Source organism: Podarcis bocagei (assembly GCF_964188305.1).
Source record: "Podarcis bocagei genome assembly, chromosome: Z".
Taxonomy (NCBI): domain Eukaryota; kingdom Metazoa; phylum Chordata; class Lepidosauria; order Squamata; family Lacertidae; genus Podarcis; species Podarcis bocagei.
Window position 1 is genome coordinate 15,071,100 of NC_138140.1, and position 15,823 is coordinate 15,086,922.

General features: G+C 41.2%; 1 protein-coding gene across 5 annotated transcripts in view; it reads right to left on the reverse strand.

Moving 5' to 3' along the window:
- The window catches only part of MED27 (mediator complex subunit 27), a 202,457-nt gene that overhangs the window by 50,673 nt on the left and 135,961 nt on the right, over positions 1–15,823 (reverse strand). For all 5 annotated transcript variants that reach the window (XR_014004073.1, XM_081179241.1, XM_081179243.1 and 2 more), the window contains one exon: positions 14,440–14,533. Coding sequence is in view for 4 of the 5 variants with exons in the window: in XM_081179241.1 (XP_081035367.1) it covers positions 14,440–14,533 (94 nt within the window). In the remaining variant the exon portion in view is untranslated. The remainder of the gene's footprint in view (positions 1–14,439; positions 14,534–15,823) is intronic.

Sequence of the window (15,823 nt, forward strand, 5' to 3'; positions counted from 1 at the left end):
CTAACAATTATTACTAATCAGTTTTATTAAAAAAAATGTATTTCTAAAAGTGGAAAGGTTCAGTAGAAAAGATAAAGGAATGGAAAACATTCCAAGCTATATCACTGATGTGCAGAGTAAATGCCACTGGAACAGTGCTCAATTTTTAAAATGTCGAACTTCTAAAGCAGTAGTTTTCAAACTGCGTTTGGGGAGATCCTGGGGAGCTTTAGAACTTATCAGAGGAAAACACAAGAACAGAAAAATAGCACTGCTGAATCAGACCAGTAGTCCATCCCATCCAGCATCATGTTCTCACAGTGGCCAACCAGATGCCCAATGGGAAGCTTGCAAGCAAGAAATGAGCACAACATAAATAAATATGACAATATTTGGAATGAGTTTATACAAAATGTAGCAGGCTATTAATATTTATATATGCATTAGGGTAATAATATCAAATTTATAAAATAATGTAAGGGTTAGGGTATTTTTCGTATATATTCATCTATGTCTTTCTACACATTTTTGTGCCTTTTTTTCTTCCCTTTTTCTTTGTATCACTTTATGCCTTTATGGCTGAAACCTTTTCAATAAAATATTAATACCTGATGATAATAATAACAACAACAACAACAACAACAACAACAACAATAAAAATAATAATAATAATAGGCAGGAACTGAGCACAACAACACTCTTCCTTCCTTTCCAGCAATTGGTGTTCAGAAACATTACTGACTTCAACAGTGAGTGCAATGCTTAGCCATCATGGCTAGGAGCCATTGATAGCCTATGGAACAACAATGGCAGCTAAACCTTCATGAAAGACGGCTTGCCTGTACATTACTGGTCCCTGTTGTGTCATGATTCCAACCTTGAACCTCAGCCAGGACTCTGACACAGGGGAGGAGGAACCTGCTAGATCAGGAAGAACAGTGGCACAAGATGCCGAGGTACTGAACCCTTGACACATAGCCTGAGTTTGTCAGTCAGGAACCCCATGAAACAGATTTCCCCAAACTGGGACACCCCCACCCAAAGGAGAACCCCGCCTCCCCTTTTCACCAGAGGCCTCATGCTCCCCGGTGCATGCTCTCCTGTGAAGGCAGCACACAAGGTAGGGAGCTGACTGAGAGGTGATGGAATATCATTGACTGGTTGGATGCAGAGGAATGGTGGGAGGAACAGCAAGGGCCCCCGCCCGCCCCACATTTCCATGCCTCATTAATCGGCATAGCAACTGAAAATCATGTTGCATGTGTTTGGAACAATAACAGAGAATGGTAAAGAAAATAACTTTCTTGCTAGTTATTTTCCTCTACTGCTCCCCTCAATGGCTGACCCTCCACTTCCTTCCTCCTCTGCTGGTATGAATGCTACACTTTGCTTTTCATGCTCATTCTTCTCTAATGATGCCTATTTGTAAATAGCAAGATAGGATGCAATTAAGCCATTAGCGGCTAAACAAACAAACATGCTAATTAGGTTCTTTACAAGTCTTTTTTTTTTTTAATAGAGAGGCTGGAATTTACCTTTCATTAATCTGACTTAATTGCAATACCATACGCTAAAAAGTCAACATAAATTAAGGGCTTTAAACGATTTCCCCAATATTAAAGATAAGCTGGTGAATTCCTCTCCCTTGAAAATCCCTCCACCCCCAGGTAACAAATGGCAGCCTCTTAATAAGGAAGTGTAAACAGCAAACAACTGTACCAAAATGAAAAGGGGACTGTTTGCTACCGTTAGTTGCATTTATGATGTAATTACCTCGCTGCGATAAAGAGGTAAGCATCTTAAAAACCTACAAATCAATTCGGTTAGCAGTAGGATATGAAGAATGCCCAACTTCTGTCACTGCATCAGTTGGATCCATGATACTCCAGAATCCAATAAAGCCCCAAATTATCAATGCTCTATGGAGTGCCAGAAATGCCTTCAGGGCATGGATGGGGAGTTTCCAGTGCTACACTCTTCAAGAAAAGCATATCCAGGACCAGATGTTAACTGCTCTGCTGTCACTCAATGTTACATTCCTGGTGAGGCCTTATGGAGAATTTGTTCCATGATTTTGTTCTGGGAACTTTTTGTTAAGGGAACTAAAGGGCTTTGGTTAGAGTAGATTGTACATCATAGTTGTGTCATGTGGTAGAGCATAGGCTTCACATGCAGAAGATCCCAGGTTCAATCCCTGGTATCTCTAAGGGCTGGGAGAGAGTCCCTGCCTGAAATCTTGGAGACTCACAGCTAGTCAGTGTCAGCAAGACTGAGCTAGCTGGAACAAAACCAGCTTTCTATGTTCCAAATACCAGGCTCCTTCTCATTAGTGGAGACAGTAGTTGGAAACTACTCAAACTCCAAGATGTTTAAACATCTGGCAATTACCATTCCTATTAGAAGGCACACTATGATATTTCCCCATTTCCCCACAAGAACTTTCTGCAAATAGGTCCTGAATCAAGACTGTAAAGCTATTTCCTGGTGGTTGAGGGACTAAATCCAGTTTGATGCCATTAATTTGTCTCTATATATGGGGGCTATTTGTGGACTGGACAGGGGAACTCAAGACACAGAGGATTTAAGGATGCAATTACCTATCCAGCAGGATAGTGCAGAGGCTTCTGGCTAGCCTCCTTCTGTCTCGAGAGACAATGGGGTGTGCCTCCAGAGGTCAAACTGCTGCGTTAGCAACAACGAAGAGACCTTCTTGTGGTACAAGCCTGGGCAGTGTGTATGGTGGTCCTGAGATGCTCAGATGACAAGATCCCCCTCTCAGCCTTGCTGGTGTGGTCCAAAGGAAAGCAGAGCAATACATTTTGCACCAGCTTGGCTGCAGGAGTTGATCAAAATTAGCATACAGGATGCCATCCATCAATTTTAGGGACTCCATTCCGGATTTGAGTAGAGTTTACTCCTTAGTCTTTTCTTCTCCTCAAGAAATCCCACAAGGTTTAGGATCAGAGTTTTCCTTCTCCTAGATGAGCAACCTTTCCAGGTTGACAAGGCCCACCTGCCCCTCATTTACAGAATGTGCAGAAACCACCATCTTGACCAATGGGCCCCCTATTGGTCTTGTCTGCTTAATTTGGTAGAGCCTGTCTTCACATGCAAGCAAGTCCTTAACTGATTGAGGGTTTGAGACCCATCAACTACTCTCACCTGGTTTAACCAGCCAGTTGAAGCCATTCCCGTGGTGTGGCTGCTGCCACACGCCAACAGCTTCTAGGAGCCACAGGGGAAAACTGAGTGCAGGGTGGGGACCAAAGGTGGATAAACTACCCCAAAAGAAGCACATGTCCCCTACTCAAGTACTACCCCGCCCCTAACACCCCTTACACCCCCAGAGGTCTCTGCTCCCATGAAAATGTGACCCCCTAGTTGAATTATTGTGAAGGAGTTATTGGATCAGGTTCTCCAAAACATGGTTTGAATGCTCTGGAATCAGGGCTGGCACAAGGTATTCTGAAGGGCAGGAAAGCCTTTGTTCCCAGTAATAAGGGGGCAAAAAAGCACAATAATTTTAATGCTATTTGTTATGAAATTGTTTATTACATAAATGATGATATACATGGAAGAGGGTGTTTAGGGTTTATAACACAGTCTGACGTCTACAGTCGTTAGCTCCTCTTCTCTGTTTTTTCTTTCTTTTCCTCATGTACTTTTGCTTTTATTTTGCAAAATAAATGCAGGTAGTCTGTAACTAATGGTCATAATTAAAACTGCCCAAAGATAATTAAGTTATTGTTAACAATCAAAATTCTACCTTATACCTTCCTGCACAGCCAAAACTTATTATTACCATATTCTCTTGAGATTGATAAATGTTATATTCTGTTTTATTTAATTTGCAACTAAATGTTTTGTAAATGATTTTGTATACTTTGGATTACTAGAAAACCAATAAAATTCAAAAGGAAGGAAGGAAGGAAGGAAGGAAGGAAGGAAGGAAGGAAGGCCCTTCCACCCCCAAACACGTACACAAATTCCACATACAGAAGTCAACCAGACTGCAGGCAAGCTTTGGTGACACAGAGAGGACTGCAAGGCACACACACAGCTTTGTCCTCCATGATCTTGCTGCCATCCTGTCTGCCAGCATCCGCTGTCTGAGGCAGCAGCTAAGGATGCCACACCTCAAATATGCCATGTGCTCCTAAATCTCCTTCCTCTTCTCTTCACTTTTCCATAGTAGCATTTTCTTCCACCACTTTTGGCTAGTACTGCCTCCTAACCATATTGTACAAGCAGATTTCAAGACGTAGTATGGAGAGAAAGATGCTAACCATAGTTTGCCAATCTGAGCATCACAGCAAGCTAGTCGTTGTATCAAACCAAGCCCTATTCAGAGTAGACCTATTAAAATTACTGGCAGAAAATAATGCCAAATATAGGGAGTATTTTGCAGTATTCCTTTGAAAATGGCTCTACTTATTTTTTTAAATGCTGGGATTGACAGCAAGGATCCTATATGCAAAACATTGAGGGGGGATCACATATTAGATAATGAAATATTAAACTATGGGAAATGGCCATTTTAGGAATCCCCTTACCTGGATTCCATGGGTTAAATATGGGCAAGAAAAAATTTAAAAATGTGAACAAGACTGGCAAAAGTTTACAGAACTCTGGAATAATGAACAAGGAACAGTGAATGGGGTCATCTGGAGCTCTGAGGTACATTGACAGCTATACATTGATGACACACAGCTCTACTTCTCCTTTACACTTGCAAGTATGGCAGAGGATGTGCTGGACCATTGTCTTGCCTCTGTAATGGAATGGACAAGAGCCAGTAAACTGAAGCTCAATCTGGATAAAGCTGAGGCACTGTTACTGGGTGGTTCCCTAGACCAGATGGATGGGAGGTTGCCTGCTCTTGATGGGGTTACACCCCCTTCTGAAGGAGCAGGTGTGTAGCTTACAGGTACTTCTGGATCCACTGCTGTTGCTTGAGGCTCTGGTGGCTCAGCTGTGCCCCTATCTGGACAGGTATAGCGTAACTTCTGTTGTCTATGCTCTGGTGACCTCTAGGTTAGATTACTGCAATATGTTATATGTAGGGCTGCCTCTGAAGATGGTTTGGATACTTCAGCTGGTGCAGAATTCAGCTACCAGGTTGCTCACTGGGGCAAGACAGTTTGAGCATATAATACAATCCTGACATTGGTGCTAGTTTTGACCTAAAAAGTCTTAAACAGCTCATGAAAGCAATACGTCAAGGACCGCCTCTTCCCATATGACCCGACTTGGACCCTGCAGTCATCATGTGAGCACTTTCTTTGTGTGCCTTCTCCACAAGAGCCCCGGAGGATGTAAGTTTAACAAACAACAATGTTTTTAATAGAGCTACTATTGGATCCAATCATTATTATAAAAAACCAGGAAATGAAGGGGACCCATTCACCAGAAAAGAGGAAGGAGTGAGAAAATCTGTGGCATGTTCCTGAGCCTTCACACCATTAAACATTTAAACCAAATCAATGTTTCTTAAAGGAAGGAGCTGTATAGACTGTTAAGAGTGATCCATTACAAAGACTGCCCTTTAGGAAACAAATGATGTGTGTATGTTTTCCCCTATCCAAAAGGTACAGATGTTCTATATACATAGCTTGAAATTAAGATGTTAGAGTCTCAATTCTGTGATCAACACTGGTACCTCAACTCTTTAAGAAGAATATATGAAATAGTCACTCAAATTAAAAGCTGGAGAGCAGGAATTAAATGCTTGAGGCTACAATCACATTAGGAAAAATAGGGAGATAACTCTGTTAACTAAATTGCTGCAACTAAGATAAATTTAATACAGCAGACAAAACTGCAGCAAGTATACTATCAAGATGTCTAATTTGTCTGTATTTAGCATACAGCCCACTTCTATACTTCCAGACTACTTAGAGTAGCTAAAGGGAGATTTAAGAAGCTAATAGATAAATTATGTAATTTAGTAAGAATGGAAGCCACGGGGAAGGGGGGTGTTACTCCCCAATTTCACAGCAGAAGGAAAAGATTAGGTGAAGAAGCCTAGATATATAAAACATTACAATTATATAAAGGAAATAAAACGGTTGAGCTATAAAAGTAATGTGAAAAACAGTTCCTTAAAATAAGCCATTTTCTGGGGTGGAATATATTTTCCAAAATTATACAAATTATTTTAAGACTCTGCTTTAAAATGATGAGTTGCAGTGCTTCTTTGTTAATCCATTCTGCATTATTTTTAGAAACCATGAGCTTTTTGTAAGTCTTTAGAACATTACAAAAAATAACAGTGGCTTTTACTCCACATGCATCTTGCAAATGAGTGATGAAATGGGGCACAATACACAGGTGATGGGTAGCATCTGTTCCTTTCAGTGGGACTTACATGGGACAAGGGTATGCCCTCATCAAAATCCATGGAAGCAAAGATTTGGACTTGACATCTGAAGTAGAAGCCTTCCTACCATACAGTACTTTTACAAGCATTATTTTACAATAATGATCCCGCATTATTTATACTGTCCCTTCTCTCCAGCCCTTCCTAAGAGATTAGGTCAGGTAATAGTTAAAAAAAACCCAACAACCCTCAACCAATTAAAACACCACCAAACAACAAGCAGTTAAAATACACAAATTAAAAATTACTCACATAATTCTGGTCATCTACACCACAGCCCAAAATAGAACAATTCATAGCTCTTCTAGATGGAACTCTAAAGTAGGCTTTCCCAACCTGTTGCCCTCCAGATGTTTTGGACTCCAACTCCCATCATCCCTAACCACTGGCCATGCTGGCTAAGGCTGTAAGCAGCTGCAGTCTGCAACATCTGAAGGGCACTAGTTTGGGGTTAGGGAAACTTCCACTGTAATGAAGATGCCACAGAATCCCTCTCTGAGACCCAGGTGTTCAAACCTGGTAGAGATGTGCAAAGCTGTTCCAACTGTAGTGTATGTCACAATCAAGATAGCCCTTTCTGTTATACTGGTAGGCATGATAGTACAAAGGATAAATTACATTCTACTAACTATTTAGGATACTATACTAATACGGTAAGGGACGCGGGTGGCGCTGTGGGTTAAACCACAGAGCCTAGGGCTTGCCGATCAAAAGGTCGGTGGTTCGAATCCCAGCAACGGGGTGAGCTCCCGCTGCTCGGTCCCAGCTCCTGCCAACCTAGCAATTTGAAAGCACGTCAAAGTGCAAGTAGATAAATAGGTACTGCTCTGGCGGGAAGGTAAACGGTGTTTCCGTGTGCTGCTCTGGTTCGTCAGAAACGGCTTACTCATGCTGGCCACATGACCCGGAAGCTGTACGCCACCTCCCTCAGTCAGTAAAGTGAGATGAGCGCCACAACCCCAGAGTCATCCGCGACTGGACCTAACGGTCAGGGGGTCCCTTTACCTTTACCTTACTAATATGGTGGCTCTTGAAGATTTCACAGAATGAAAGAATTTATTAAATCTCATGTAACACTGAAGATTCTAATGCACCATGAATTCAGCATCAGCTTGTGAAAACTTGAGCTAATAGAGTGTTAGACTAGGATCTAGGAGACCATGGTCTGAATCCCCATTTGGCAATGAAGCTCACTGGGTGACCTTAGGCCAGCCATTGTCGCACAGTCTAACCTACCTCATAGGGTTGTTGTAGGGATTAAATGAGGAGAGGGAGCACTGTGAACACCACCCTGATCTCACTGGAGAAAAATGTGGCATATAAAGGCAGCTAATAAATAAGTAATGTGAAAGTACCTTTGTAAGATGTGCATAATCTCTCCACCTGAAGGCACACAATATGATATACAGCATTCATTTTACACATTGTGCTTGGTTCACCGTGCAGTGGAAATACAAATTGACACTGGTGAGCATTTCAGTTTAGACTGTGGTCATCCTAACATAAGCTCCAACAGAATCACAGAAAGAAAATAGGCAACTCCAGAATATTTTCTAGAATAGAGAGAGAACACCACCTACAGCCTTCAGAGCTGCCTATACTTACACATGAATCACATCAGTCAGATGGACTAACAAGAACAGATGTAAAGAATTGCCACTAAAGTGCTAATTATACTGTGTAGCTGAACAATGACAACCTAAATTAATTGAGTTGCTGATAAATCTGGGGAGAATACAGCAGCAAGGGACAATGCAAGGGGTTGCTGAACCCTGAAGAATTTCATGCCAACTAGCTAGTAGATTCCTCTTTTATAGCTGTTATAAGTTTATGTCCATTCCGACCTGCTCAGAGATTCAATTCAACAATAAACGCTTTGCCTTGAAACAAACATTTTCAAACTTAATATAGTTTTATGGACAGGTATAAACAACCCATGTAAAGCATGATTTATAGCCAGGATCTTAAAAGCACTATATCATAGGACTGAAGATGCACAGCAGCTAAAATGTAAAAACCTGTCTTTGTATGACAATGGATCTCCATTAATACATAATCAAACTCATGTGAGGTTCAGGGTTTTTTTAGAACAAGGAGTTGCTCTATCAAGGCGATTGTTTGTTGCCCACAGCATACACCTTGTTGAGAAATGATCAAATAATTCAATTTGTGAAAGTCTACGACTGGCCAGGATATCAGGCTCAGTTCATTTTTTAAAAGAATTTATATGCCATCCTTCAGTAAAAAATCTTTTCTGATTTGCTTATAAATCAAAGAATACAATACAAATTAAAATACATGATTAAACAACAATTAAAGCAAAATAAATTGATAAAGATTTATAAAGGACAGAAATAATGACACACACATATTGCACTCATACAAATTTTGGAGGGTTTTTTTTTTTTTGCAAGAAGTTAGAACCTTAATGGTTTCACATGGATAAACATTTAAATGTCAAGATTTTTATTTTATTGATGAAGTTCACGAGATCAGTATGTGCCCGCATGGGTTAGGCCTTCAGCATTTCTCCTGTCACTTCTTCATAGAAAAACTTGATGCATCTATTGGGGTGAAGTGAAACCCCTGTGTTAGCAGAACCAAAGTGCCCTCCTTGGGGTGCAAGCCTGAGCAGTGTGTAAGGTGATCCTGGGCTGCCCAGATTACAAGAGCCCTCTCTCAGCCTTGCTGGTCTGGTCGAAAGGAAAGCAGAGCACCAGCTGGGCTTGTAGGAGTTGCTGGAAGGACACGTACAAGGCACCATCCAACCACCACAGGGACTCCACTCTGGATTTGTGTAGGGTTTACTCCTTAACCTTTTCCTCTCCCAAAGATGTCCCAACAGGGAGTGGGCACAATTTTTTCCTCTGGGTTTACTCCCAAAGCCTTTCTCACGAATGAGTATAGCTGCAAGGCAGCAGAGGATCAGACTTTTCCTTCTCCAAGACAGGCAACCTTCCCAGGTTGACAAACCCCATCTGCCCCTCACTCTTCTCTACAGCACATGCAGAAACCACCTTCTTGATTGCTGGACCCACTACAGTGGTATCTCGGGTTAAGTACTTAATTCGTTCTGGAGGTCCATTCTTAACCTGAAACTGTTCTTAACCTGAAGCACCACTTTAGCTAATGGGGCCTCCTGCTGCTGCTGCGCCACCAGAGCACGATTTCTGTTCTCATCCTGAAGCAAAGTTCTTAACCCAAGGTACTATTTCTGGGTTAGTGGAGTCTGTAACCTGAAGCATATGTAACCTGAAGCGTATGGAACCTGAGGTACCACTGTATTGGTCTTGTCTGCTCAATTCGCTGGAGCCTGTCTTTGCATGCAGGAGAAGTCCTTAAATTATTGAGGGTTTGAAACCATCAGCTACTCTCACGTGGTTTAGCCAACCAGTCAAAACAGCTTCCTAGGGTATGGCTGATAGCTTCTAGGAGCCACAGCTGAGAGCTGAGTGCAGGGTGGGGACCAAAGGTGGACAAACTCCCCCAGAAGGAGCATGACATGTCACCCACCAGAGGTACTACTCTTTCCCTAACATCCAACTTCTAATTCCCATTTATAATGCCAAATTGGGAAAACATGTAACAAAGTTTTTGAATTGAAGACAATAAATTTTGCATAGTCTTTTTATTAAGGCTGTTATCCTAGAATGTTTGCGATCTTTCATGTGTGGATGCAGTTAAGATTAACTGATAAATCAATAGGGTGGAATGGGATCAACTGCTATCCAAAACTACCATGATAGACTACTTTAAAATCAGCTGAGGATTCCACAGTGCTCTGGAAAAGGGTTTCAATTATTTATGTGCTTAGACTATGCACTGTAAATCCAGCTTAATGAAGTACAATCACTATGTATAAATCTGAGAAACACAGAAAGAGTGGATTGTCTAGAGGAAACCTTGGCCATGCAGGATCGCAATACAGCAGCTACTAAGAACCAACAAATACCCTTAGGAATGAGCTTCGTTATGCTTCTGTACTAGCTGGAGGTTGTAATGTGCATAAGGGCCTTCCCTTGGTAGGCATATGTTTATATGAATGCTGCCCAAAACTGAAGGCTGAAATGTTTAACCTTTTGTGCCTCTTCTTTAGACTGCTTTGTTAGGAATTTTGAAGGGAATTGAGAGTCTGGCCATGGTGGTAAACTCTTACCTCTACTATATTGTTGTTGTTGTTACCTTTATTTCCCACTTTCCCCCAAGGAGATCAAGGCGGAACACATGGTTTTACCCTCTGCATATTATCTTCACAACAACCCTGTGAGGTAAGTTAGGCTGAGAGCTGGTGACTGGCTCAAGGTAACCTAGTGAGTTTCATGGCCAAGTAGGAGTTTGAAACCTGGTCTCCCAGGTCCTAGTCCAACAACATAACCACTACACCACAGTGCAGTTCTTCTCCATAGCCCCTCATTCTTCATTCAATTTGAAATACCTGTACTGAACTATTAAAATCTACCTTAAGGCTTAACAGAATGATCTAATACGGAAAGTCTCTGCAGGAAATTATGCACTTGGTGTGCTCTATGGCCTGTACTAGAGATGACAGGATCTTGAAGCAAAAGTATTTAGATAGTTGCTCTGCAGGGGAGTTTGGGGTGGCCACAAGTTCACTAGCTTCCTTGGAGTGAACTTGTGGAACAGCTTGAAAGGAAAAGGTCCCTGTGATAAATTCCAGTCATGGCTGTTGGACGGGTGTGCATTCATAAAAAAATAAAGTGTCAATGAGCAATTAAAACGAAAAACTTGTTTTCTTTCAACTTCATGCTTTCTGCCTAAAACATCTTTGTGCACTAAAACTTTTGGTTCCCAAAGTGTCTGAAGAAAACTCTTTATCAAGGGAAATATTTAATACTTCTTATAAAAAAGGCTTTGCATCTTAGGTGAGCTGGGGTGGAAAAGAAAAGCTCCAAGGGATAATTTTAGTAGTATTAACAATTTGACAAAAGATATGCACTGGGAATTATATCTATTTCTGCTGCTGGTTCTGTTATTTATTTATTTGATTCTTATTGTTTATTATTTAATATATTTTTTATATCACCTTCTCCTATTCACAAATCTTTTTTATTATGATCATACACAGATCAGCCACTAAATTTCAATCAAACAAATACAGTACAAATGTTCCGTTTACAGGCGAGCAAAATAATATTTGGAATTGAGAATCTCCCAAATTGTGATTCAAGGTGGCTTACAATGTTTACTAGAAATAAACTAATCATGCCCATTCTTTCAATGAGTCCCTTTTAGGTAGAATTGGATTCATCCCTGAAACTAAGGTTTCAGACATTTGTGGTCTTACACTTGGATTTTCTAAAAGAAAAGAAAAACGGAGATTATAAGCACCCAAAACTGATGCTAAATAAATATCAGATAGGCACAGCCAAAATCTGCTGTGAAAACTTGGATAGCACCCCTAATGCCAGTACAAGATCCTTAGGATGCCTGCCCAGGCTGCCCTTGGGGTTTATTTGCATGTGTGTTTGTGTGTATATACAAATGTGTACACACAAGCACAGGTGCAAAATGCTGTATTATTACTCCTAACTCACCAGAGATACAAAATTCCAGACAGATTTTGATCCTGCTAATAAATACAGAGGATGTCAAATTTGAGCTTACACCAAAAGCATTATGAATACCAGCAGACTGACGGACAATGGAATAATATAATGCCAACTGAAAGTGAATCCTTTTGCATGATGCTCCAGAACTCATTCACTACATGTAGTATATTGTTCCACTTGGCGAATCATGAAACCACAAATTAATATGCCAGGGGAAACCAGCTTTTTTTTTAAAAAAAAATAACCCTCCAGTTCAGTCAATCCTGGAATAGTATTAAAAAATTGAATATTAGACAACTGAGCAGAAATAAATGAAATATGACAACTGATTTTTATTATGACTAAAGGAACTTGCTTCCTGTACTAAGAATATGTTCATATAAAAAAATGCTAAAATCTCAACTGAAGTTGCTGAGAAGCTAAGCAGTTGGTAAGCTATAAATGTGTTTATAGTTTTTCATTTACACTACAATTTGACATTAAAACCAAGCTTCTCTTTCGGTTTGATTCATCTAGGCTGTATGCCTCCTGCGTTCAGATGCTTGTGAAAATCATTTATTTATTTGGCCAGCAGCCATGATCTCTTATGAAAATATGTTTTTGGCTCTCTAAAATTAATGTAGATTATGTACATTAGTTTGATGCCACACACTTGATGACATAGGAACACAGGAAGCTGCCTTCAAACTCTATGGTTTTATTTCCTCTTCAGATTAAAATATTTGTGGTTTGGTGCAGTTATTTGTTCCCTAGAATTTTCCATCAAATTTCCATATGCAACCCACGAAAATCTTAGCCGTTTACATTGGTTAAGATCCAAACAACTCTACAATGAACTCCAGGAGATCACACTGGGGGTGGAAGGTCTGTTTTCTATTTCAATGCTACACAGCAAACTGCTATTAAATCTGAAAGGGTGGAATCAGAAGCCATTTGTGATGCCGTGTAGAAGTCAGCTCTTTGCAGACTTCTGCAAAAATAGATTTGCTGCAAATCCTGTGTATGAACTTAGCAGCTCTCCAGCTTAGGACCTTAAAAGACATTTGGTTCAGAAAAGGACAACCAAAATGATCAAGGGGCTGGTACAACTCCCCAATGAGGAACAGTAGCAATATTTGGGGCTTTCTAGTCATGTTGTGGAGAAAGTACCGTATTTTTCCATGTATAAGACTCCTCCTATTTTTTTGAACCCAAAGCTGAGAAATTAAGAAGTTGCTCAGCATTTGGGGGGCGACCACCCTAAAGTTGTTCAGCTTTTGGTGCCGATCGCAGCCCCTGTTGCTCGGCACTGACGGGACACTGCGCTTTACTGCTGGAGAGCCTGAAGTCTCCCTATGCAGCCGTGAAGAGAAGGCCCTGGATGCACTTTCCTTGCAGTGTTCCACTTGGTGCCCTTAACCTTACATGGTTTGTGGTGCAGCGTGGCGCAGTCTGGCGACCTGGCACCTGTGCTTGCACAAGAAGAAGTGGTACGTGTTACTGGAGGTGGGGGAAGGGAGAGAAATAGGTGACGCTTATCTCTGGTAGCGAAAGCTTTCATGGCAGTTGCGGAAAGATCAAGGAAATCAGTGGAAATATTTTTCCATATATAAAACAACCCTGAATTTTTTGACGAACAAAATTTAGCAAAAAAAATGTGTGTTATACATGGGAAAATATGGTAGTTAGGAAGGATACTAGAACTCAGTGTCCTCCAAGGAACTCGAATATTGAAAGATTAAGTACAGACCAGAGAAAGCATTCTTCACAAAGCACATACAGTGGTGCCCCGCAAGACGAATGCCTCGCAAGACGGAAAACTTGCTAGACGAAAGAGTTTTCCGTTTTGGAGGTGCTTCGCAAAACGAATTTCCTATGGGCTTGCTTCGCAAGACGACAATGTCTTGCGAGTTCCTGCTGGTTTTTCCCCCTCCCCCCACTTTTCTAAGCCGCTAAGCCGCTTATCAGCTGATCCGATCAGCCGATAAGCCGCTAAAATCCGCTAAAAGCCGCTAATAGCGCTAATCCGCTAATCCGTCAATGGGCTTGCTTCGCAAGACGAAAAAACCGCTAGACGAAGAGAATCACAGAACGGATTCTTTTCATCTTGCGAGGCACCACTGTAGTTAAACTATGAAATTTCCACCTGCAAGAGTAGTGTTGGCCACCACATCACACATCTTTAGAAGAGGATTAGACAAGTTCATGAGGGACAAGGCTATCAATGCCTGCTAGCCACAATGGTGATGCTCTACTGTAATTGCAGATGAGGAGATCACTGTTGTGCTCTTGAAGTGCTAGCAAGTTTCCCACTGCCCATTTTGAGAACACGATGCTAGGCTAGATAGACCATTGACCTAAATCTGAACCTTTACCCTGACAGATGACTTTTAAGCTTTTGCCAGCATCTTCTGATCAATTATTAGTAGTTAAGATTTTTTTAAAGCACATGCTTTCTCCATCTCCCAACCAGGAACTTGCATTTTTGTGTGTGTGCACCACCACTTTTGTTTGTATAAAACTTTAACATACCAGTAACATTGCAGAGGTCCCATTTGGCCTTGATAAGTGGATGGACATTTCAGGAAACATTCTATCAATGCGGCTGATCACATCATCAACGTACCTAAAAAATGATCACAAGCATTAAAAAAGAAAAAGACGAAAAGTCTAAACTGAGAATGTAGCTTTGTACATGGGTGCATAAATGAAAGCTATCTCTACTCTTTAACAGCTCTATCAAGATCCTCTCATCAATACCCTTGCATTTTTTTAACTGAGTCATACAAATTCCCAACACATTTTTTTACTTTGCCAGCTACTTTTTAAGTTTTGCCTGTACCACATGAAATAAAAAAGCACAAATATTCTTTCCTCTCCTTCCCTGGAATATTCCTTATATAGAATCATAGAATAGAATCATAGAGTTGGAATAGACCAGAAGGGCCATCGAGTCCAACCCCCTGCCAAGCAGGAAACACCATCACAGCACTCCTGACATATGGTTGTCAAGCCTCTGCTTAAAGACCTCCAAAGTAGGAGACTCCACCACACTCCTTGGCAGCAAATTCCACTGTCAAACAGCTCTTACTGTCAGGAAGTTCTTCCTAACGTTTAGGTGGAATCTTCTTTCTTGTAGTTTGGATCCATTGCTCCGTGTCCGCTTCTCTGGAGCAGCAGAAAACAACCTTTCTCCCTCCTCTATATGACATCCTTTTATATATTTGAACATGGCTATCATATCACCCCTTAACCTCCTCTTCTCCAGGCTAAACATGCCCAGCTCCCTTAGCCGTTCCTCATAAGGCATCGTTTCCAGGCCTTTGACCATTTTGGTTGCCCTCCTTCTGGACACGTTCCAGTTTGTCAGTGTCCTTCTTGTACTGTGGTGCCCAGAACTGGACACAGTACTCCAGGTGAGGTCTGACCAGAGCAGAATACAGTGGCACTATTACTTCCCTTGAACTAGATGCTATAGCCCCTTTCTTCTCATATTCCCTCTCTGTTCTTTAGCACTGCTCTTCTAAATTGTGATATGCTACTGCACACCTGTAGTTCCTATGTAGAAACCAACAAAAGTGGCAGCTCTTCATGATGTGCATCTCTGAAAGCCACCCCCACCATATGCTGTTCTGACCAATCAAGCTTCTCTAAGCAATCTTGTGGTCAAACCTGCTTGCAAAGCTGCTTTCAAAACAGGGGTTATATTCAACTTAGTTCTACTCACTGTAGACCCACTGAAACTAACAGGTCTAAGTTCCCTGTGTCTTTTTAAATTTATTTTTAAAATGGTCTACTCTGAATTGGTCCAACAGTGGGTACAGCCCATGGACAACTGTATAGCCATGTGTAAGACATTTTTTAAGGTACAGTCAATGATCACTTTGCTTTGCGCTGGGGTTCTGTTCTCAGGCCC